At 49.2% G+C, this 23849-nt stretch overlaps 1 protein-coding gene across 4 annotated transcripts in view; it reads right to left on the minus strand.

Annotated features, from left to right (window-relative positions):
• Positions 1 to 23849, minus strand: part of DYSF (dysferlin) — a 106913-nt gene that overhangs the window by 17099 nt on the left and 65965 nt on the right. For all 4 annotated transcript variants that reach the window (XM_075752867.1, XM_075752868.1, XM_075752870.1 and 1 more), the window contains 10 exons: positions 21978 to 22076; positions 21130 to 21258; positions 19886 to 20041; positions 18029 to 18120; positions 15611 to 15781; positions 14912 to 15054; positions 12440 to 12579; positions 10245 to 10333; positions 9880 to 9975; positions 5909 to 6050 (listed from right to left, as the gene is read on the minus strand). In XM_075752867.1, the coding sequence (XP_075608982.1) occupies positions 5909 to 6050; positions 9880 to 9975; positions 10245 to 10333; positions 12440 to 12579; positions 14912 to 15054; positions 15611 to 15781; positions 18029 to 18120; positions 19886 to 20041; positions 21130 to 21258; positions 21978 to 22076 (1257 nt within the window). The remainder of the gene's footprint in view (positions 1 to 5908; positions 6051 to 9879; positions 9976 to 10244; positions 10334 to 12439; positions 12580 to 14911; positions 15055 to 15610; positions 15782 to 18028; positions 18121 to 19885; positions 20042 to 21129; positions 21259 to 21977; positions 22077 to 23849) is intronic.

Below are 23849 nucleotides of genomic sequence, written 5' to 3' on the forward strand. Positions count from 1 at the left end.
AAAGTGTTGACAGGGCTGCATTTCTTCTGGGTTGCCTATGTGCTACGGAATACAAAGTAAGGAGCAACCCCGTTATTGCAGGGAGGCCCCAGCGTGTTCGCACCCAAGCAAGCCCAGCTCATTTCAGCACGCGCATGCGGGTGAGCATCAGGTCCCTCATCCCGCAGCAACTGGGGAGCCCCGGCCACGCAGGAGACCCCCTCGGAGGTCAGCCAAGAGCCACCTCTTCTCCTGCAGGAGCCAGGACAAGCTCTCCTGCAGAGCCATCCTTCAAGGTGTTGAGAAACTGCTTCTCTGAACCCCGTCCCATTGGGACATTTCATCTATTCATAATAAGCAGAGAGCTGAGAGCACTTATTATTGCACTTTTACTGGACTAACTCGCCTCTTTGATCTCCCTGCCGTTGCCAAATCTGACAATTGCATCGCAGGTCTCACGGCACTTGGTTTTCTGCATCCTTCCCTGAGCAGGATGGCAGCTGAGCGAAATCCCAAGCGTACAGCATCTGCTGCGCGTTCGGGCACAGCCTTGCCAATACCTGGAGGAAGATTCCAGGCGTCACCGCACCATAAATGCGAAATTGTCATAATATTTGCCTTGGGGCACATAGTCTCATTTCGGTCCCTGGAATCACTCGCTGCAATACTATTTTCTCAGCCTCCCCTGCTTTCCTTCTGGCAGAGTTTATCAGGCTTTTTCCAGGGACATGGGGCCATCCTGCTGCCCTTCAGGGAGCTCCAAGCCTTGGGGTCCCAGTCCCGGCCAGTCTGCGAACAGCACTGTTGGACCTTCAGTTCTCGGCACAGCCATGCTTTGCTCATCCATCTCCATACGTCCATCGGAAAGCAAAATTCACACCAGGAACTCCTGACTGAATATCACAGAGGTTCCCGGTGCATCCCAGGTCACGGCTGCTGCCACTGTCCGGTTACAGAAGACTGTTGTGTCAGTGTTATTTGCTCGTCGCAGTCCCATTAAAATACAGAATATATGCCTGCCTTGTCTAACTCTGCATTCCTCTGACCAAAAAAAAAACCATACTTGGAGCCCATTCAAAATGTTACATTTTGGCTAAATGTGGAAAGAAAAGGAACATTTTGTGTTTTGCTTTGCTTTCTGATGTCACCAAGAAAAACAGGGAAGGACACAATAAAGGACAGGAAACAGGAGAGGGAAAGGTCCAAAATTTAAAAGGCAATGGCCTTTTTTTTTAGCTTTCTGACACCAAAGAGGAATGAAAATTTAAATCTAATAAAATATTAACTGTTCGTAACAAAAATCAGCGCTTGATACTCAAAATTTCAAAGTAAAACCAACCGGAGCACAGAGATTTCTTCGTACACCCTGGTGATTCAGCGACAACCGTACCAGAACAAGGGCATGCCACAAGGACCCAGTTGCAGAAACCTCACATGCCTGGCTATTTTTTTTATAAAAATTAAACAACGGCGAGGCCACACACTTACCTCCAGGGTAAACTCTTGCCTTGTCCGACAAATACACTGAGCCCAAGCTGCCCACGAGCTCTCAGCTGATCTAGAGCATCGTGCCACGAGCAAAAGCAATTGCGACGGGGACGTCCCCATGCGCCCCACCGCTGGCACCGGCCCCTCATCCCCAGCTGGTGCAAATCTGCTGGGTGCAGAGGGATGCCCCGGCTGATCTGCCCCGGGTGAGGGTCTGGCCCGTTGCAGCTGGTCGGAGCTGTCGGTACCAGGAAGACATCAGGACGCTGTAATGGATTTGCAGACAAAGTAACCAGAATCGATGAAACCAGATGGAGCTGGGAGAGCCACAACGCCAAGGAGGGAGGAATTTATTCTCATCTCCGCTCCGCAATAGAACCAAACAAGCTGTGAGTGACAGGCCCTTCTTCCCTGCTGTTCCCTCCAATGCCTTTGCACTTTTCTCTCTAGGTGGGTTTAAGACCCCAAACCTCCCTCTTTCTCATACCGCTCCTGAAGACCTATCTCTAGTATGATTTCTGGGATGCCAGCAGCTGATCAGTTATAGAAAAAAACCCTTCCAAATGTCAGGTTTGTGGTTAAATTCAATGCCAGAGGCAGCAAACTTGGAGACTGCAACTGCACCTTGCAGAAACAGGGTCGCAATTATTCAGAGAGATACGTGCAAGCATCACCGACATCTCACAGCCAGGGGGTTATTCCTGGGATTATCCTATAGGGCCACCTACTTCTCGCCACGTGAGCAGCATGCGCCCACCACTGTCAGATGCCAGATGCCCAGAGACCTCCAACTCAAAGTCAGCATGTTTTTGTGCCCAGGTAGGTTGCAATTAATCTGCTGAAGACTTGGATGCGCCCCTTTAGTTGGGAGCACTATGAAATGAAATGAATGTAAGAGCTCCTTGAAAAAGAGCCTCACCACAACTGCCCCAACCTTCCCACTGAATAAACCAGACAGTTGCTTGCAGTTTCTTCTGCAGTAGTGGGATGGGTCCTCTTCCAATGGCTCTCTGTCTTTGCAAAACAGAATATTTTGTGTTCTGGCATCAATACTTCATTTTCTTGTTGATACCTAACACCAGAGTCTAGTAGCAGAACAAGTACGAAGACAACAGCTATGTTTCTTGGTCTGGTTTCTGCCAATGACATGGCATGACGTGGATTTGAAATTGCCAACAATGCTCCCATACTCATTATATTCATCTCCTGGTGTTCCTTTTATGATGAACAAGCCAACCACATCTTGGAAGCTCCAGCCTAGTGGTTTATTTCCAGGACGACTCAAGCATGAATAGTTTTTAACTTGTATGTTGAGATGTTCTTGAAACTCTACCCTGAATGTTCATTTATGCAGATGACATTTGCTCAGACATTCAGTGTCAAGATTTTTCTGCCCTAGAGGACATCTAGAATTCAGATTTGGCAGTCATATTCAGCTACCACTGTAATTGGTACTTGAAGCTGAACATTTCAAAATCAATTTCATGCATTTCCCACCTCCACAGCGCCTGAGAGACGTGGGAGCTGAGCGCCTCTCTGAGTGGGTGCCCAGTGAAACATGATCCACATCCAGCCTATCTCGGCATTGCTCTCCGTAGGCTCTGGTTGTACCATGACCATCTGATAACATTGTCTGCAAGAGTCAAGACCTGCCAGGCTTAGACCTGGGGATCTAAAGTTTAAACCCTGCAGACATCTGCTCTTCTGGGACCTTCATGTTCCTCCCCTACGTAAGTCAATACACAATTTCATGCAAACATGTCAGGGCCACTGAATCTACCTTTCCACCCCAGCTCCCCCTGTGAAATAACAGTGCTCCAACATGCAATGTGTGTTGACGCTTTCACCAAAATGACTGCATGATTTGCAGCCTATGAAACTGTCTTCTTGCAGGACTCGACAAGCTGCAAGCGTGCTGCGGCCATGCAAATGACGTGGCTTGGCTTGTCCATGGCTGCTAGAGGAAGATGGCACAAAAAGAAGCGAGAGCAGAAGGAAATTCTGAATAAATGCTGAGAGGGGATGTTAAAGAAACATGCATTTACATATTTTCAGAAGAGCTGTCCCAAAGATGGACTCCCTCTTCAATGGGGATTTTTTCGAAACTGAGAACGGGGTAAATTCTTTTCTCAGAAGGAGAAGCAAAATCTTTATAACGTTACTGCAGCAAGAGAAGGTATGGATGGAAAAACATTCTGAAATGGTTAAAATGTTTGGAGAAGCAGGAATAGGAGCCTGCACTTCCAATCTATAAGTTGAATTGATGCTTTCAGGATTTACAGGCTCCTGCTTTCCCTTGAGGTGCCCCATGGGAAGACCGAAGCCTTGAAACCCCACACAATCCCAGCACTTTGAAACTTTGGAGATGAAGTTCCCGAAACTTCCAGTGCTCTGGCAAGGATCAAACAGTCCTGGCTACCGCTGGCCATCCCAAGGCTTTGGGGTCCGGTTCCACCACGCGGCACCTGGGTTTTCCCCGGGTTTGCAGACACCCAGCTCCCCCCCAGCTGTGCACACCAGAACTAAACATCGCGAAGACCCTGCTGCCCAAAGGCATCCCCGCTCTGCTGGGAGAATATTTGCAATCTGGGTTGGGATAACCCGTTGCTGCGGTCCATCCTGCAATGCTAAAGGGAGCTCCAGTCTGCCAGGAGGTGAGCGGAGTGAACAAAGGAGAGCAAATTGAAAGCTGCTTTCCTCCCAGCAGCGCTCTCTCCGAGGGCCAACACCAGCAAGGCTGGGCGCAGGTGGCTTTTAGCAACTCAGAATTTGCCATCTGACCGTTTTGATTTAAATTCCACTTTCCATCGCCTGCGTTTAAAGTTCGGTGCATGGGCTTTTACAGCAGCAGTAATGAACCTGGAGTTCAAACAGCACATGGCGAGATCAAAAATTGCCAGAGCGGAATGTGTCCCACAAATACAAAGCATGGCTTTTCATTCATTATTTTTTCCTTTACAGAGAGGTTTTACAAGCTGTTTATTTTCTGATACAGTGTTGGCAGACATGTGGTCGGAGGAGAATCAATATCAGCACAGTGGGATGTATTTTCTTAAACGGTTTATAGGGGGGTCTTTGCTTTTTCAAAGGGGGATAATTGAATGTAGTACACACTGTACTTTTGATTTGTTTAACATGAAGCGTGAAATGGGTACAGCTATGATTCTGTCAATCAGTTTAACTACCCAGCGATTCATTTTGAAGCTAGGCCTCCTCGCAGGGATCATTTGGCTCGAGGGATGGGGAATTTGCTCAGCATCTTCCCCGCTGAAAGCACCAGTTCCAGCCCAGGCTGTGCTGGGACCTTGCTGGCCCCCACAAAACAAGCTGGGTTGGGGGTCCCAGGCGAGCTTTATGGATGCAGACGGTCCCATTGCACCGAGGTGTCTTTGTATTCAAACGAACACCGAGGCTGAGTTCGGAGTGGCAAGGCGGGGAGCAGGGATGAAGACTCGGGGTTGGGTGGCTGGAAGGGTTTGAGCTTTCCAGGAGCTGTCACAAAACACGACCGAGTCTCGAAAGCGGGGACCGTCCCTGCTGTCCACCAGACCCAACAACACTCCTCTTAATCTCCAGGTGATGAGCAGGAAATTCAAGTGAATAGCTCTCCCTCCCCTAAAGTGTTCCTTGAGAGCCAGTCCAGTTTTCACCAGCGTGTCTCCATGTACGCACCCCACCTCCAGCCCTGTTTCCTTCCCTCTGTGCAACTCCCAGTCCACACCTGATCATCACATTGCACTAACACATCTAAGGGACACCAGAAGCAATAGCCTACTGCAGATGCAGGAATGAGGGGGCCAAAATCACATCACACTTTTAACTTCCCAGCCGAGTATACAGCTCTCTTATTAGACCAAAGGCATCTTCACCCTGAATCCCAAACCAAAGCTTTTCTTCCCATTTCTGCATCACCGGTACATCCCAACTCATGTTCCCCTATGTGTCCCTCCTGCTTAACCTTCAGGCACTTGCAGGCAGCTCCTTCCTTTCACCCCTCTTCAGCCCTTCTGTGAAGTTATCGTGCAGCACGATGCCCATTACGCTATGCTGGAAACCATCCCCATGGAAATGCCATCTCCATCTTTGGAGTAACCCTGTTGTTGGGCAGGCATCTTGGAAGTCCCATGCAACCTGGAGAGCACTTTGACACCGCTGCACCAATATTCAGCTGCCCCCAGCCCTGAGGAGTCCTTCTTGGGGGGGTCAGTCACTCCAGACTCTTTATACAAAGCCACCTCTAATTCTGACCCCAAAAAATGTTGTATTCAAAACATGGATTTTTAAACCAATTTCCCCACCTGTCCGCAACTTTGTGTTTCAAATAACGCAACGGTAAGGCCGAGCCTTGCAGAGCTCCATCTGTGCTGCAGTTGTGCAGGTCTAAGATCATGCAGCACATTTCACCCCAGAGTTACTATGAGAAGGTAGAAACGACACTCACCTTCTTTGCGATGTAACACATTTGCTCAGCAGGGAGATAGTCAAAGGGGAAGATGAATCTCCAGTTGAAGTTGCCCTCTCCTCCCAGAGACCTGTAGTGCACATCCGTCTTTTGCTTATTCTCCTCATGGCCAACCAGCCAGCTGCAAAATGCAAACGTGTTGCATGAAAAATTAGAAATGTACCAAGGATTTTGGAGTTCACTCCATGTCACAGAGGCCGGGAGCAGGTAATGAAATGTCCTCACCCCTGCGGATGCCTTGGGCTGCTATCTGTAGGGGTAACCTGGACCCCGTAGGAGACTTGAGAGGGAATGCAACAGTCCCTGCAGTGTTGGGAGATGAAGCAGTGCTGGTGGTTGCAGCCTGAGAAGCTCTGAAATCTCTTCTCCTTCCTCCCCTTTTTTTATGGATGTTTTAAAGAGTTAACATCGCCTTAAGCTCTGGCTCGAAGTTGTCACTTACCCATCCATAAGCACACATCAGCTTCTAACCCGCCTTGGTGAGACCTCCTTTCCCCTCTGCAGCCACCCCAACAAACTGACCTTGTAGTTAGTTAGCCCCTAAAGCCAGTCCTGTCGATGAGGCAACCATGCTAAAGGACCAAAGGGCCATTTTTTTTCCCTCTATTCTATGTCAATTTCTTGAAGACTATTATTTGAAAGTGCTAAATGTCCAAGAAGTTTTTCCCCAGGAAAATCCCAGAGTGCCCAGACCCTGATGTGGCCAGGGTGGTCCCCAGCCGTTCCCCTTACAGACGGGTCCTCGCAGCAGTTCCCTTCCTGGTCTAAAAGAACTTGCTGTGGTCATTCCACAGCAAGCCCAGGGGCAAACTGAAAACTTTCCATAACAACTATTTTTTTCCAGCTGTGAGTTTTGCAACTGTCAGGTTTTCATTCTGCCTTCTTTCCCTGTCCAAGATTTTTCAGTCTTCAGCAATCAACAAAACAAAACAAAACAATAAAACACATCCATTTGTGTATTTAGAGCCCTTCTGGAGGAAAACCAGAAGATTCAGAGAGAATCTCTAAAGAAAACAATTATCTCGTTTGATTGTTTTCCACTTAAATTGAAAATAAGGGGTTTTGCCCAGCTATACAAATGATTCCCTCTTCTCCAGTGCTTGAGAGGAGCACATGACCTACCCCAAATGTGTCGTGGGAGACAGGGAAGGGAGGTCTACTCAAGTTCATCCTACGGTACACATCACATGCACATGTGCTACATGGCCAGCGAGGGCTTGGTGGCAGTGGGAATTGTGTGATGAGGCTACGCTAATACTTAAATTGTGGTTGGAGTATTTTATTTGATCTGATAGGATGCGAATGGCAAGCCTGTCTGTTCACCCAGAGCTTCAAAGCTTGGCAGGGACCCTCGGAGGATGCAGTGTGAGCGCCCTCTCCTTGCAGGCAAAAAAAAAAGCATAAAGAAATGGTTCGATTCGGATGCCTCTTTGGCACGTGGTTTGTTTTTTTTCCTTGCAGAATTTGCTGCGCTCTTCCCCACTGCAGGAGAGAGATGCCAGAAATCAAAAGCATTCAAGTCACAGTGCTCCAGAATTAAAAACATGATGTAGGAACGGCCGTGGTGACCAGCCGAAGGCCCATCTTGCCCAGTATCCTGCCTCTGACCGGGGCCAACAGCAGACATCCAGGGAAGAGTACGGGACTGGGGCAAATACACCCTGACACCCTCCTCATGCACCTCTCCAGCCTCCAACAATTTACGGGTCAGAGATTTCCTGAACTGTAGATAATATTTGTGTACTTAACAGGACTGGATGGATTTTTAGCCCATTAGTTCATCCAGTATTTTTTGAATCCATGTGACTTAACGTATCTGCAATATCCAAAGGCAACGTTAGGTTCTGAAATTTAAGAGGTGACTTTGTTCTCAAAACTCACACACCTCCCTCTTTGCTCAGCACGAGTGTAAGATCCTGGAGGACCCAGGCCATCCTTCTACTTGGGAACCCAAAAGGGGATGCATATGAGTTTTAGAGATGCCATATAATGTCATATAAATCTTAGTAGTGGTGGCTGGTTGGAACGGGACCCTGGAAATTTCTAGTCCGGTTGGCTCAAAGCAGTACTGGTTTTACCTTGAAATACCTTGAAAAACTTGCAAACCTCCCACCTCCCATGAGACCTGGGTTCAATGCTGGTCCGTCCTCTTGGTGAAGTAAAACATTTTTTAATTGGAAATCTCATTATGAAAGCAATAAAAAAATATATCCCCTGTCTATGACAGTGACAGAGAGGATTGTTAACCCAAAAAACCATCTTCAGTTCCTAATGAATATGATTTCCTTACACTACCACTCTGTTGTCTACAAATCTTTAGGAAGGGAAGGTCTCTCTGCACTCAGCCTTGCACAACCTAAACTTGGATGAGATCTCTTCATGCTATTGTAAGACTATCAATAAATAACTGATTAAATTAAATAAAATAAATGGCAACTGCCTCAGGCATAATAGAAAAGCTCCCATGTCATTTACCTGCCTAACTGACTCAACAATAATTTACATATTATATAGAAGATAACGTCCAAGAGACTGAGATTCCATCCCTGGCCTTGCCTAGTGGGTAAAATAAACTGGCAAAAGCCTCCTCAGAGAAGCACTGTGAGATCTTCTGAATCACAGAATCACAGAATCATTTAGGTTGGAAAAGACCTTTAAGATCCCCAAGTCCAACCGTTACCCCAGCACTGCCCAGCCCACCACTAACCCACGTCCCTGAGCACCACATCTCCACATCTGTTAAATCCCTCCAGGGATGGGGACTCTACCACTTCCCTGGGCAGCCTATTCCAGGGACTGACAACCCTTTGGGTGAACAAATTTTTCCTAATATCCAATCTAGAAGAAGGTAAGCCACAGGTAAAAGCTCCTTATCCATTGAGCTCACCCTAAAGGAACGGTCCCCACCTAAGCAGCACCACACCATGGTGGTGAAGGTCACTTTGCCCACAGGATCCCCTGTCTGCAGGGCAGATGCTTAAGCACAAGAAGGACCATTGCCTCCCCTCCCAGTAGGATTATTCAGGCCTTATCCAGAGCTGCTAGTGATGCAGCCATTTGGGGAGGAAGATGAGGAAGTTGAGCAACGTTTTTAACTCATTTACAGCACTGCGAGATTTGCTCGGTCATTGGGGATGCTAAAAGCCAGGCGAGGGATATCAGCAAGCGCTGGATGCTCTCGCTTTGCCGGTAACACCCTGCGAGCACTACTATTTCAGAGCCCCGAAGTGCACAGAGCAGCTTAGCTGGAGCTGATAACAATGCACTTGATGTGAATACCAGGTAAGCAGCGCGCATTCTGGATTTACAGGAGGAAAATTGGGATTGTAAAAAAGGGATTTACAGTCTGTTTCAAAATCCTACCTCTTCCTGTCCATAAATCCAAAGAACGCACAAAATAAGTAAGTCCCTTGGCTGGGATTGCACCATTTTACACAAGATAAAACATAAATGGACTCAGGCAGAGAAGGGAATGTGCCAGAGGAGTTATTGCTGGTTGCCACATTTTTGTGTGTTTCAAGGAAAAAAGGGAATTCCAAAAAAAGCAGCTATGCAAACAAGCCAACCTATGTGTATGGAACAAGCCCACGGCTGTGCCGGGAGAGGAGCTGGGCAGGAGCCGGCAGTGGAAATGCAGGCTACGTGCCCCTCTCTCCGATGGCTAGGCTGCTTCCCCACATCTCATCTCTCTAAATGTAAATATTGTGACATGAGCATCCGAGAGATGCAAAGAAAAACTTGACGTCATGAAGCAGTTATGAGCCTAGCAGGGACTTGTCTGCCAAGAAGCTGGATCCGTAGCTGGAGAGGTGTGAATGGCCCCTTCAACCCAGCGGGGGTTCGTGTCTACCACAGCAATGTTGATGCAAGGGTCATGTTAACTCCTGCACTGCTGCTCTTGCACCTTCGGGCTACAGCACCCAGAGGACGCAGAAGGCAGGGTGGCTTACCCTTTGACGTAGATGTCACTCATCTTCTCCCCAGTGATGCTGAGGTCATCGAGGATGACGTCCTTGGTGTTCCAGATGATGCAGCGCAAGAAGAACCTGGACAGCCCCAGGAACAAAAGCAACTTGGGAGGGTGGAAATCTTGGTCCAGAGCCCACCTAGACAGCCTGGTTGTGCCACTCAGCTATTTAGCTGAAGGAGCTAAGACGTGAGTCATCTTTCTCTGAAGATGAGCCCACATAGATGTTTCTCTGCTAGGCGGGTGAATCCCTCCCCATCTGACATCTCTAAGCCCCCTCCTCTCCCCTTACAAAGAGAAGGTGCTGGAACCAGCACCACACTGAGTAAGAAACGAAACACAAGTTACCTCTTGGCTTTGCGTGGCGTGATGTTGAACGGGGGGCCAGGCTGACCCAGAGATTTTGGAAACAAGTCCACCCACATCTGTAGCTTTCCCTGTATGGAAAGAAAGATGCATGAAGCCTGGTGAGCATCCTAACTGGGTTACCTTCACCTTCTCAGTAAGACCTAGTAGTGGAGAGAGAAAATATCAAGGTCTCCAGTGTTCCTTAGTTGAAAACTAAGTTTTCCGTAATGGAAAAGTGTCACAGAATCACAGAATTGTTTCGGTTGGAAAAGACCCTTAAGATCATCAAGTCCAACCATGAACCTCATGCTGCCAAGGCCACCACTAAACCATGTGCCTGAGCACCACATCCACACGTCTTTTAAATCCCCCCAGGGATGGGGACTCCACCACTTCCCTGGGCAGCCTGTTCCAGGGATTCACAACCCTTTCGGAGAAGAAATTTTCCCTGATACCCAATCTAAACCTCCCCTGGCACAACCTGAAGCCATTAAGTATTATATTAAAATTATTTTAGTGATAGCTGGGTGTATGTTAATGGCTCGTAATATATAAGTGATTGGTCTGGATAAACTGAAGGTGAACTCCAGCTTTCCTCTCCACGGCTGGCTATCCTTACATAGGGACAGACTAAAGACTAGGTCTGTGGGAGGTATTGGAGAAGCAAGCAGCTCACTTTTTTGTGCGGTGTCACCAGTTGTCACAAGCTGGACGGCTGGTTTATGGGTTTCTGATCATGGGAGTGGAGGGTAGGATGAGGAGAGGGGAATCTAATTCCACTTTCACAAAATCCTTCCAGGGAGAGAGTAGCAGAAATGCAGCTGAAATCTCAGGGAGGGTGGTTTTTAGGTGGTCTCTTTTACTGTAAAACACCAATGGGTGCCAATAAAATATTTTATTGTGCAGTCTCAAGGGTTGAAAGCAAAAAAAAAAAAGAAAAAAAAGCCATCCTTTGACAATCAGCCCATCACAGAGGGGTTTGTGGTTTGCTTGCTTTTTGGCAAGAAAACCTTCCATTTCAGCAGAAAACTTTAAAAGCCCAACCTGACTTTTAGCTCACTACAAACGGCCCCACAGAGCCAGCCTGTCCTGTGGCTTCACAGCGGTTCAGAGCCATGCTTTTGGGAACTGCCCTGCATGCAACGTGCGCGGAGTCACACAGCATCGCCCTGGACCCAGCATCACCCCTGCGGATGCTCGTGGTTAGAAGCACCAGTGCAGGGCAGACCCTGATTGCTCTCCCATATGCAACATGGACATGAAGGAAGCATCCTTCCTAATCTCCATGGCTGGTCCAACAAGACCACGACACCTATAAGAACAGCACAGACCCACTGGTCACCCGATAGCAGCCGTCTCCTGCCTCCAATCGTCATTTTCACTGGGTGAATTCACACAAAAAGATGTTAAAGTAATTGCCAGTGCATTTACTTCTGCCGGCGACTCTCCTCTCCCACCCCTGGAGAGGTGGTCTGGTTAAAAACGAACCGCAGCAGGGAAAGGGCTGAAGCAGTGCAGATTGGTGGCTGTGCACATTTACACCAGCTGCAGAGCCAGTCTCTTGAAACTGCCTTTGCGATGCAGCTGGAACATGTATGACAGATGATAATTAATCATTTTGTTCTTGGGGAAGCAGCATTTTTTTGATCCAAATGCATAAACTACACATACATGTTAATCAAAGACAAGGGGGTAGGCTAAATACAGATTCCTGGATTTTGATTGGGTTTGGGTGGAAGCCCATTTAGTTTTCATTTGGCTTAAAAACATCCAGTCTGCAACAGTACTAACAAACACTTTACACCTCCAAGGGAGGGTTCATGCTGCAGAAATCACACGGCTGCATTGCCAAAGGAGCCTGCAGCGTCATTACCATTGTAGAAGAATTCTGCATTAAGACTTTCAGATCAGAAATGGCTTTTACACACACACAAAAAAAAAAAAAAAAAAAAAAAGTTGTGAGCAAATGGTGATGAAAATGAACACAGGAGGCTGGACTCAATCTCCCCAAGCACCCTGAGCAAGTCATCCACCGAGCTGAGCTCCAGCCCCATAAGCTGACCCCCCCTGGGAACAGCCCATCTCCTGGGGCAGGTATCCCAGCACGGCTCCGCAGCGAGCCAGCCTCCTGGTAAGCCTTGGATCAACAGGAGATGATGCTCTTGGTCTTGTCCTGGACACGAGGCATCACCCACCTGCTCGATTTCTGGCTGGAGAGGGCTGTAAAGAGGTCTCGTCTCCACGTGCTCCGGCACCAGCCCTTGCTTCCGCAACGCGTACAGGGCGAGACGCTCCTCCGCCGGCCCCAGGTGGGGGTTGAGGGGTTTGCCATCCTCTGCCACAGAGCAAAGAGCAGCGTTATGCCACGGCCGTGGCTGCGCAGGGACGGATTCTGATTCCCCCCGTGGGAGCGAGCATGAGCCCACCAGCTTCACCGCAGCCGGGAGCGAGCAGGGGGGGAGCACAGCCCCTGCTTACAAATCCGCCGTCATCACAAACCCCCCGGGGCACAGGGCAACTCGCCCCCAGTGCGACGTGCGGGCAAACCACCGCGCGATGGGACGGGGACCTGTGGGGGGGTCTCGTGCAGGTCCCCCCTGGGATCACAGCATGTGAAACTTTGCAAGGACCGAGCTGAAGCACATGGAAAGGACAGTCCGTGCTGCTGCTCTGCTGCCGTTCCCACCCCAGCAGAGGTTTATCTAACGTGTGATCAAAGCTCTCCAGGGAGAGCAGAGGAAAGGGTCTGCTCTGGTGCGGTTTGCAAGCACTCGTGTGATGGATATTGCTTAAATCCATCCAGAATCTTCAGTTGGGCAGAGAGGAGTGCAGTGGGAATGAGCTCCTGACAGGGTCCTGCTGCTTCTCTGCTGGGTCCGGGGTGAAAGACAGAGAGGACAGGAGAAGGATGGCCATGCAGACACCACCAGCACAGCTGCTCCGGTCCTCACTGCTCCCACGGGGCTGTTTGTGGTCTTTCATCCAAACGGGCATTGAAACAGCCACAGCAAACACCGAGCCGTCCGTGAGCAGACCTGAAACCATCTCCACCTCCTCAACCCACACCAGACCCTCGTCCCTCCGCAAATAGATCGGACAAGACCTATGAATAAAGGACTTTTTTGACTTCTCTGCTCCAGCACTCGGGATCCCTTGTTACATCCAGGGGTGGAGGATGGCCGGCTTGGTCTCGGCTGAGCCTGCTCCTGCCTCCCCATCCCCGCATGCCACGCTGGGGCTGGTGGAGGACATCACCCCGAGATGCCACAGCGTTTCAAGGCCATGCACCTTCGAGGACTTTTGAAATGAAACGCGCTCCATAAATATTATTACAGCTCTGCAACTTTCAGGTGATATATCCCAGCTCCTTTCTTGGCAATATCTTGAAGCGGTTAACTTCAGACATATGGGCTATTTCCCAAGCAGTGGAAACCTGGCGTGCGTGTGCGTGCCCGTGTGTGTGTGTGTGTGCGCGCACAGGAAAAAGAAAAAGCCCCTCTCAGAAAACAACAAATGTGGGGGTTATGGAATAATGGTCCGGGTGCAGTGCTTGTAAAACCCATGCTCTCGTGTTTAATAGCTTCACTTTATACCGCCAGGTTCAGATCTGACATTGCTCCGCGAACACAGCTGGTTTCCAGATCTCCTTGAGGTCAAGCATCAGACTTTGTTCTGTTTTTTGAACTGATTGCCATTAAAGCAGAGGAAGGTGAAAGGCAGGGGCTGGGAGAGGGGGGAAGACCCCGCTTGGTTTAACACCTTTCCAGCCCTTGCTGAAAACCTTTCGCATAACGAGAGGCTGCAGAGGAGCTGTTGCTTCCCCACTCCTCCTCAGAGCAGAACCGTGAATTTGTGCCTTGATTCCCAAGAGCAGGGAGAGGGATCAGCCCTGGGCTCTGCCCTCTTGTGCTTCTGCAGGCCAGGTCCTCCTTGATGGCTCTGCAAGGCTGTAGTGGCCTCAACAAAGTCAGACTGCAGCTCCTGGGCCGTACAGTGGGGTTTCACCTCCTCCCTGGGCCAAAACATGCTTTAAAGCAGAGTTTTCTCTAAAAGGCAAACTTCTGCCCCCAAGGATGCCAGTCAGACAGGCAGGAGTTGATGCCCAGGATATTGCAGGTGTCGGTGTGGGTGGGTTTTTGTGCAAACAAGAAAATGCCTCCCCCAACGCTCGCTGGTATTTTCTCCTTGCTGGCAGAGGCTGATTTTGCACTTCCAGCTGGAGCATACCTCGTCCCCCGAGGCGCGCGCCGTGGTGAGATGTGCTGGGCACTGTGTGTATGATATTGTCTCCCTCTAGTGACTCCAGCCCCAAAACGCAGAGAGGCACAACTGCTCCTCCAGCCCAAGCAGCAGTTGGAAGATCAGGCTGGAGCCTCTCTGGCTGCGATGGACTTTGCTGCGCCCAGACCGCATGTGTTTGGTTCGCTGCAAGCAGCAAAGGGCAGTCACTCGAGGCCAAAGTTAACGTGGCTGGATTGCAGGTCTGGGTTCAGCCCCGGGGTTGGTGCAGAGCCAACCTGGACAGCAAGGTGAGGAGGATGGGGACGTGCCCATCACCCAGTCCTGGCCTCCATGATAACCCCCATATGTTCATGACCTCCAGCTCCACCCCTTGCTCTGGATAAAGGAAAGCTATGTGCAACCCCGAAGCAGCCCTGTTACCTTACCCAGTTCAGAGAGGATGTACTCTTGCTCCCTGAAGATGATCCGGTCGGACTTGTAGGTGGGAGCCTTGTAGTTGTGCTGCAGGGAGAAGAGGTGAAGCAGCTGGGAAGGACGGAGTTGGTCTCGCCACTGGTTGGGTCCGGAGCTGAAATCAAACAGGAGGGAAAACAGCAGCTCAACAAGTGATACAACATTTTCCAGCCTCAACAAGGAGGTCGCAGCAGCGTTACACCACAGAGGGCTGGTCTGAGGAAGGTGCAGCTCGCTCTGAGTCTCTGTTCACTGGTGAACAGGGCTGCATGTCCCACAGCCCACTCAGCCCCAGCTTGCAGGGCTGGGATGCCCCGATGGCCCCCCCAGACCCACCATGTCACCCTTCAGCTGGCCCTGTGCATGGGGGGTGTCCTCACCACGGTGTGCCCAAGAGGCATCAGGGACGTAACAGGGTGTCCCCAGGGAGATTTCTGATAGTTGAAGCATTTCACGCCTCTGGAGGAGAGCCAGGGCTCAGGTAAGTTCCTCAAACATCCTCTCTATACAAATCTCTGCGGTGAAGTACAGCACTGGTCAGGTCCCCCGGGACATCCCTGGGCCAGCAGACCCATGGGCTGAGGCATCACCCTGGTCCCTGTGGCCAGCTCGGCACCACGCAGCCCCGGCAGCTACAGGGACCCACTGCCTGCACCCGCAGAGGTACCTACATGCAGTAGGTTTGGGGGAGGCCACAGCGCGCCCCATATTTCGACAGGAACCGGTTCTCCAGGTCTATGACTGTCTCCCCAATCTTCTCATCCTTCGACAGGAGGTCATAGTCATAGAGCGTGATCTTCAAGTCCTTCTCCAGGGGCAGAGTGCAGCTCAGCTCGAACATCCTGTGCAACAGGAGCCAAGAAATGCCCATGAGATGGAGGTTCATGCTGCTGAGTGCCCCACGGGAAACGGACCCACACACCATCCCCATGTCCACCAGTGCCAGGGAGGACAGTACACCCGCTGCACATCTTTGCCACGTTGGTCTGGTACTGTTGCTCCTGTGTTGCACTGGCTGAGCTCGTGGATATGCAACTAAGCACCCGTGCCTTGGGGTTTTGGGTTTTTTTGCCTGGTTGAATTAACCTCGAGCAAACTTTGCCCCTGTGTAGTTTCTCCATCTGCTAATTGGACATGACGGTGGTCACTGCAATATCCAGGGAAAAGAGCAGCAGGCAAGAGTCAGGAATCATCACTGCCGTGGAGTGAGAAAGGGGGAGAAATGACAGCTTTGGAAAAACCATCTGCTCTTTGAGCCCAGAGAGCAAACGTCCAAAACAGGAGCCTGCCTGGGCCAAGCCTGTGGTCAGCATGAGACTGACCCCCCAAAGCCTCCTTGTCCTCTCTGCCCAGTCCTGAGCACCCTTCTTCTGTGCTGTCTCTTCTGCCATCCTACAGACATGAAGCAAGAGCAAACCTTCCTCTCCCTCTCCAAATAAAGGACAGCAAGAGACGAAGCACCAAGAGCCCACCAAAACACAACACAACACCACCCTGATCCAGACAGGGCTGGTGCTGGTGGATGTTGGCTGTGTGGAAGGTGGCATGCTTGGGTGAGCAGGATGGTCCAGGTCTGACCCAGTGCTACCAGGGACCCCTCCACCTGCTGCTGACAGGCAGGCAATGCTGGGGAGAAACAGGATGCCCGTTCCCACCGCCAGCACCCACCCTGCAGCAGCTTTTAAGGAGGGGAAGTGAGTGATTATGCCACCAATTAAGAGTGCAGGAGGAACTGGGGTCAGCAGAAAGTAATTAGCTAAAGCTGGACGGCGGCCAGCCGCGCAGGGAAAAGCTCGTGAAACAGGAGGTTTAACAGCCGCCAGCAGCCAGGACCTCGGTTTTACATCTTGCTTTAAAGAGCGGGTGGGAGGTGCAGCACGCTGTCTAGACGGCCTCTGGCCGGGAGCCAGGCTTGGCGAAGGAGGGCTTGCTCTGCCACCGGGGTCCGGCTGTGGGCTCTGCGTCAGGGCAGTAGGTCCCGGCCCACCAGAGACCAGACCTCACGCTAGATGGGGAGCAACCACTCTGCATTCACGGTAGGAAAGGCAGAGCTGCCGTCTCAATTTGGCAGAAGAGGAGGAAACGCCTTGTCTAATGCACGCTGTCCTCCACGGTCTCACCAGTATCACCCTCGCCATCCCTCTCCCTTTTCCTCCATCCTTGCAGATGGTGTATCATCTCCCTCTCTGTCTTGCTTTGTTGGGAAGGTGTCATGGCATTGACATCCTGAGCTGGCGAGGGACGTCACATGGAGCAGGGCTTGACCCGTGTTTGTGCTGAAGCATAACCCACTACATCTAATCCCAGCTTTTCTGGGCAACCAAAGTCCTATTGGCACGTGGAGGCTGAGCACCGGGTTTTCCTTTACCTCTCTCCACTTTGCATGGTCCCCATGGTGCTTTCTGGCTGCGATGAATACTTTTTTTTTCTGAAAACAATATTATCTTTTGCCTTTTATCGGAAGTTTACAGCCCTACTGCAAGGCACACAACTCAACCAGCCCATACCATGTTCATAGATAATTTTCAGGGTGTCTGATTTTGAGGTGTCCCCTGCCACAGCCTAATCAAACAGTCCTCCATTCATCGTGTCTTTTCTTCAGACTTTTAACCAAAGTGCCTAAATGAGGAGCAGTTTCCCCAGACTCTCTCTGCCATTGCTGGGATGAGGCAGATGTCTCAACGAGGGAATCTAAAGTCTAAACAACCCTCCTGACATCTCCGTTGATGACAGAGCAGACCCAGTCCATGCTCCACAGCTCAAAAGTCCCAGGGAGAAGATGAACACGAGCCATGGTGGGTAGGACAGCGGTCGAGCCAAGGCCAGACTCACTTCAGCAAGGCTGGACATGAGGTGAGACCATGCCAATGGAATCACAGAATGGTTTGGGTTGGAAGGGACCTTTAAAGGTCATCTAGTCCAACCCTCCTGCATGAGCAGGGACATCTTCAACTAGATCAGGCTGCTCAGAGCCCCGTCCGGCCTGACCTTGAATGTAGGTTGGAATGGGAAGCTCTGGCTGGCCCAGCCCTATTCCCTCAATATAACATAAAAAAATCACATGGACTCCAAACTGAATCAAAACTTACTTTCCAAAGACAGGCTCCAGCGTACAGGGGAGGTAATTTTCTTGGTCATTTATGGATTTCTTTCCCACCGAAATCTTCACATAGGGATCACACTGAAGATGGTCATGAAAATCAATGCAGGAAAGAGTCATTGCACAGCAATATTGATGGCGAAGGAATAACTCTGCCTCCCCTTGTCCCAGCAAGCAGGATCTTCCACCACCCTTGACAAACACGTATTTTCAAGGATAGGACAGTCTGACCATTAATTCCGTACTACAAATCTGTGGCCATCAGCAAGAGCTACCTGCACTGCAGTTCCTTTTTGAGGATGACCAAAGGACCAGTTAGCAGTGTGGGACAAGAGTCCAAGCCTTTCTGAGGTCCATGGGATGGAAAAGCAATAAAAGAGCATGAAAAAACTACTTATGGCTTCTTCAATGGATTGGGCTTGCTCTGAATTCCTCAGGATGTTCCTGTTCTCATCTGAGTCACCTATTTTGGGGTTCCATTGAAGTCATCATTTTTTAAGTTTGAGGTCTACTCAGAAATAACCTTACAAATGTAGGGGACTAAAATGTCAAAGGAAAAACATTTTGTTTCAAAAAATGTGGTTCAAAACCATTTATTTCCAAGATGCTGCAATAAATTTAAAAAAAAAAAAAAGTGAGCATACTTTAACATAAAGCCTCATTGTGCATCTAAAAATTGTATCAGATATTTTTACATTTTTAGCAAGATTTTAAGCTTCTCTTTCACAACTAAAACTATTCTGGGAAACCAGCATAAATTTGAAAAGTGGTTAAATTAACTCAAGTCAGCATTTTGGCCAGGGGAGGAAATAAAAAAAAAAACAACTTCACCTAAAAGATGTCACCCAGCTTGAGTCCAGTACCTAGAGGGTCCCACCATCTTACTCAGCTCACATAAAATTAAAAGAAAAAAAACCACAAATAGGAAAGATATTGGCCAGTTATGCTCCCTGGAAAAAACACCCAGGCCAAGTTCCTCATCACTTTTCCTTGACTTGTAGGTTTTTTAAAGAAGCGAAGGATGGAAAAGCAATGCTCGGGGAAGGTCTGCAGTGTGAGGACAAACGGGGCATCCAGGGCTCTCCTTTGGTCTCCCCTTGACTGTGACAAGCTTTAGAAGACGTCCCAGGATAGTGGGAAAGACTGTGGGTCAAACTTGGATCAGTTTCGGTTTTCAGGGTAAAAAAAGCTTTTTTTCTACTCCTTCTTTTTGGGAGATTTTTTCTACTCGTTTCTCTTATGGGAGATTTCTAAGAAATTGAAAACTTTCATTCCAAGTCCATTTTCAAAAACTGGGCAGATTAAAAAGCGGGGGGGGGGGGGGGGGGTTGGTTGTTAATATTAAAATATTTCCTGTGCTGCTTTTAACTTTTTCCCTATTTTCCAGTGGAACAAAGAGAGTTAAGAAGGATTTTTCTCTGAGTTTTTCTGCAAAGTGAAACAAAATGAACATTTTCTTTTTGAACCAACACAATTTTCTTTTTGCACTGAATTTTTCTTCCAGACTGCCAAAGCTTTGCAAAAACCAGTCATGTGAAAGACATGATTTTGTTTCCTTTGGCACCAAGGTAAAAAAAAAAAAAAAAAACAACCCAAACCTCATTTAGCTATTTTAACTAGCCCTACTGAAAAATCTCTCAGGATGGAGGAAGAGTTGGCTCCTGGGATTCCCAGATGTTGCAATCAAGGCAGAAAGAAGGGGTAGATTTTCTCCTTTTTACTATCACTGTTGTTTCTAAATTTTAAGCCATATACGCAAATTTTTATCAATTAGGGCTGACCTGTTGAAAGAGCCCACCCCACGAGCCAACACTGAGGTCCACCAGAGCCTTCCCCAGCAGGATACCTTTCCATTGGCGTCCTTGGGTTGGAGGTCGAAGGCCCGGATGATGTAGACCCTGACAAGACACTCCTGGGGTCCTCTGGCCGGCAGCTGGTGGAACTGCCGAGGTGGCACTGGGACGCGCGGGTCATCCGGGAGAGGGTAAATTTTGAACGAACCCTGTGAAGGACAGAGGTGTTCAGCTGCGCTTGCACACCCATACGTGCAGATGGGTCTCGTGTGAGCAGGCTTGCAACAACGGTTGTATGGAATCACAAAAATCATGGAATGGTTTGGGTTGGAAGGGACCTTTAAAGGCCATCTAGTCCAACCCCACCGCAATGAGCAGGGACATCTTCAACTAGAGCAGGTTGCTCAGAATCCCATCCAGCCTGGCCTTGAATGTTTCCAGGGATGGGGCATCTACAACTACTACAACGCTGGGGACAGAGCCCAGATCCTGACCCTCTTCTATCTGCTAGACCAGACGATGTCCTGTCAGGCTCTTCATGGAGCCAGGAGAAGGATGGCAAGCTGCCTGTATCGTTCATCCCTTGCCTGAACATCGATGCAAACTGTTAGAAGTCTGCACAGAGCCATTCCAGCCTGTTTGTCCTTTACCTCTTCTGCTTCACTGTCCTTTGAGTCCTCACGCTACTAAAGAGGTGCAAAGGAGCCTTGCTATGAATCAGCACCCCCAAAGGTTTAGGCTGAGACTTTCTCTGCAGGGACAGTTCTAAGGGTTCCTGAATGAGGCCACTGGTTCCTGAGAGAGGGACGGGAGGAGGAGAAAGAAAATGCAAAAATTCACAAGTGTTTTATTCACCAGAGCTGATTCCTTCCCAGTGACGTGGCAGGAATCAGTCTCTGGGTATTGTTTGGGGAAGGAGAGTGCTAAGTAAGAGCAGAAATTTAGAAAAAAACACCTATAAAAATTTAATCCGCTTTCTCTTGCAAACAGGCTAAAGGTTAAAAAGAGCAAAAGACACATCGCGCCTCTGCACTGGACAGGGAGAGCTCTGAATGCCGGCTTGGCAAGACCACCAGTGCCCACACACGCTCCCACCACTGCCCCAGAGGAAGATGATGCTGCAGCAGCCAGACCTGCACAGGCAGCTTGTTCAGACTGGGCCCAGTGTCCTACTTTTATGGCCCATTTCTACCTGAAGTCCTACCCAAAAACAGTCAGTTGGCATCATCCCACTCAGCAGCAAGACCTTCCACCCAACAGAATGTGTTCCCAGGTACAGGTAGAAAGACCATCACACCTTGAACTCCCCCACGACTGAGGGGTCATCATTCGAGTCCTGCAACCGGCCGCGATACAGCTTGAAGGTGTGGCAGAAGTCGGAGAGATGCTCAAAGTCCTCCACGTTCTCCAGCTCCCTCTCGTAGACCTGGGGAGGGAGAGACGGGGGGCGAGGGCAGGGACTGCTCCCGCACAGAGGGGGACCAGCAGCGTGTCCCCACCGATCTGGGACAGGACTTGACCCAAGCTCCTCGGCCTGGGGGAAATTCCACCTGCCCGGACAGAGTCCTGGGACCTGTCTCCCTTGTTGCCCCCCACCACCAGGACAGAGACGAAGAACAGACCTTTGCAACCCTACAATAAACAACAGCACATGGCAGAAGACGCAGACTGAGCCAAGGTCTCGCAGAGGATTTTTCATCAGCCAAAGAGACCTTTCTGCTGGGAATGTTTTCCTTAAGACCAGCAAGGTCTTCTCCATTTTAGTCCTATCTGGGCTCCTGTGTTAATTTTGGTAATTCTTGTAACGAGGTACCTAAATCTCCCTCTTCCCTAAGCAATCTCTGGCATTCCTTGTTCCCAAACACTTCTCAAGGTGGCAGTTCCCCACCTCCTCTGCCACTTAGGAAAGTGACAATTTCTTGAAGGCTTCAAAGTGCAAAGTTACCAGAAAGGATTTCACAAAGAAAATTGAGTTTTTAAGTTATTTTTTAAAACAAAAGTACCTGCTCTCAGGTGAAAATGATTTTTTTTTTTTTGTCCCAGAAGGGAAAAAAAAAGCCTAAACAATCCAAAAAAACAAAGCTTGTGGAAACACATCATAGAGAGTGCAGGTCCAATGAGCCAGAACCAGCCAAGACCACTTACCTTCAAGGTGTCAAAGCCCTTCTCTAAATAGCAGCCACATTTTTCCCTCTCTCCCGTGGAAGCATAGAATTTGCTCCACCAGTCAATGAATTCTTCCTCCTGGTGGCAAGGGATACCAAAGTTACACATCTCCGCGAGCAAACCCCAACGATCAATGACAGCATCATCGCTCCTAACTGCTGGAGGTGAACTTCTGCCCTGCGCACCAACCCCATGGCACAGCCTGGGTTTGGTGGGTCTCTGTCCTGCAGAGGCAATGAAGCTATCGTGAACCCAACCTGCAGCTCCTCACTCCCTGGTTTCAAGGTGGTTTGCGGATGCTTCCAGCCCAAATCCAGCTGTTGCAAACACAGCAACATCGTGGACCTAGACGTGTCAGCAGAGAGGATGATTCTCCATGGGAGGATGAGGTAGAGCTCACCAGATGAAATTTGCCACATTTTTAGGCTAGGGGCAGATTTTGGCCAGTTTGGGTGGTGGTCTTCCCAGGACCACAGAGGAGATGAGCTAACTCTTGTGCTAACACGGTCCTGACAGCCTGAAATTCAGGGAGGACGTGTGGACTGCTCTTAAAGTCAGCCCCTAGTTTAGGCTTTTCCCAGAAGGTTTTGAGGTTTCTGGGACCTTTCTCTTTCTGGTTTGTGTCCTGGCACCAGCCAGCCTCCCCATCCAAACAAATAGATGCATAGATGCTACTTCCACTTCAGAAAAATTGGTCCTCAGGTGCTGCAGCTCTCTCAGGAAGAACGTAACTCTCTTCTCGGGCAAATCTCAGACAACCTCAGCCGCACAACGTGACAGCCACAGTGCCATCAAGGAGCATTGGCCTCATCTGCTGTGCAAACTGGATTTCAGCTCTGAGGATGCTGTTCCAAGAAGAAAGCCGGCTACCGGCTTCGGCAAATGTATATATTTTATAAGAGCACGATTTCTGAAATTCATACAAGCAAAGATGAAGGGGCTTTGACTGTGATTCATGAAACATTCCTGAAAAATAATGATGTCTTATTTTAGAAGTCCACAAAATTCCATCACACTGACCTAATGGAGGAATCATAATAGAGGTTTATTGGATTTATATTTTAAGCCAACGGTGCAGGCTTTAAATTGCTGTCTTGAACAGACATTGTTTTTAATAGAAATATTACATAAATTAAGTCTGAGGCCTCTGCTGCCTCCCTTTTTTTTTTAAAAAAAAAAAAAAGCTTTTCATCACTTCCCCTGTTTTATTGTTTAAAGAGCTACACCCTGACCATCATGGCTTTATTACGACATTCCACAGGTACTGAGTTACAAAGAAAGCACTTAAACTAATCTGACGACTTACCCATGGTATCTTCTGCAGCCCCAAGACAAAGAATTTGGTTAGATATTTTTGCTGATTTCTACTGATGTTACAAAAAATAAAAAGGGGGAAGAGAAAAAAAAAAAAAGGTAAGGGGAGCAGCTGGAATGTTAATAGCCAAGGACATTAATCCATTTGCCTGCAAATGGGAAAGCCAGGGAAAGCAATGGCTCCACCGCGCAAGCGACTGAATTCAGGGATTTCATTTGGCACCCAGGCAACAGCCAAAATCACCTCCGGTGTTTGATCTCGGACGTGGTGCAGGATGGTCCTCACAGTCGGGGTCTGTGCCCTGAGCCCTGGCGGGATCCTTTGCAGATGGCTGAGGGACCTCCAGCATCCCCGCATGCCCTCTCCAACTTTTGGGTGGAACCCGTGGAGTTGCAACGGGGCACGGACCCAGGGTGAGCATCGCTTGTGGATAAATTTCACATCAAGTGACTGATGGCTAAAATTTTGGCTTAGGGAGAAGCTTACTGAGATGCGGTGAGCCACTGCCATGGTTATCAGAAGATTTGCTGGCTCCC

This window comes from Balearica regulorum, chromosome 4 (assembly GCF_011004875.1).
Source record: "Balearica regulorum gibbericeps isolate bBalReg1 chromosome 4, bBalReg1.pri, whole genome shotgun sequence".
Lineage (NCBI taxonomy): Eukaryota > Metazoa > Chordata > Aves > Gruiformes > Gruidae > Balearica > Balearica regulorum.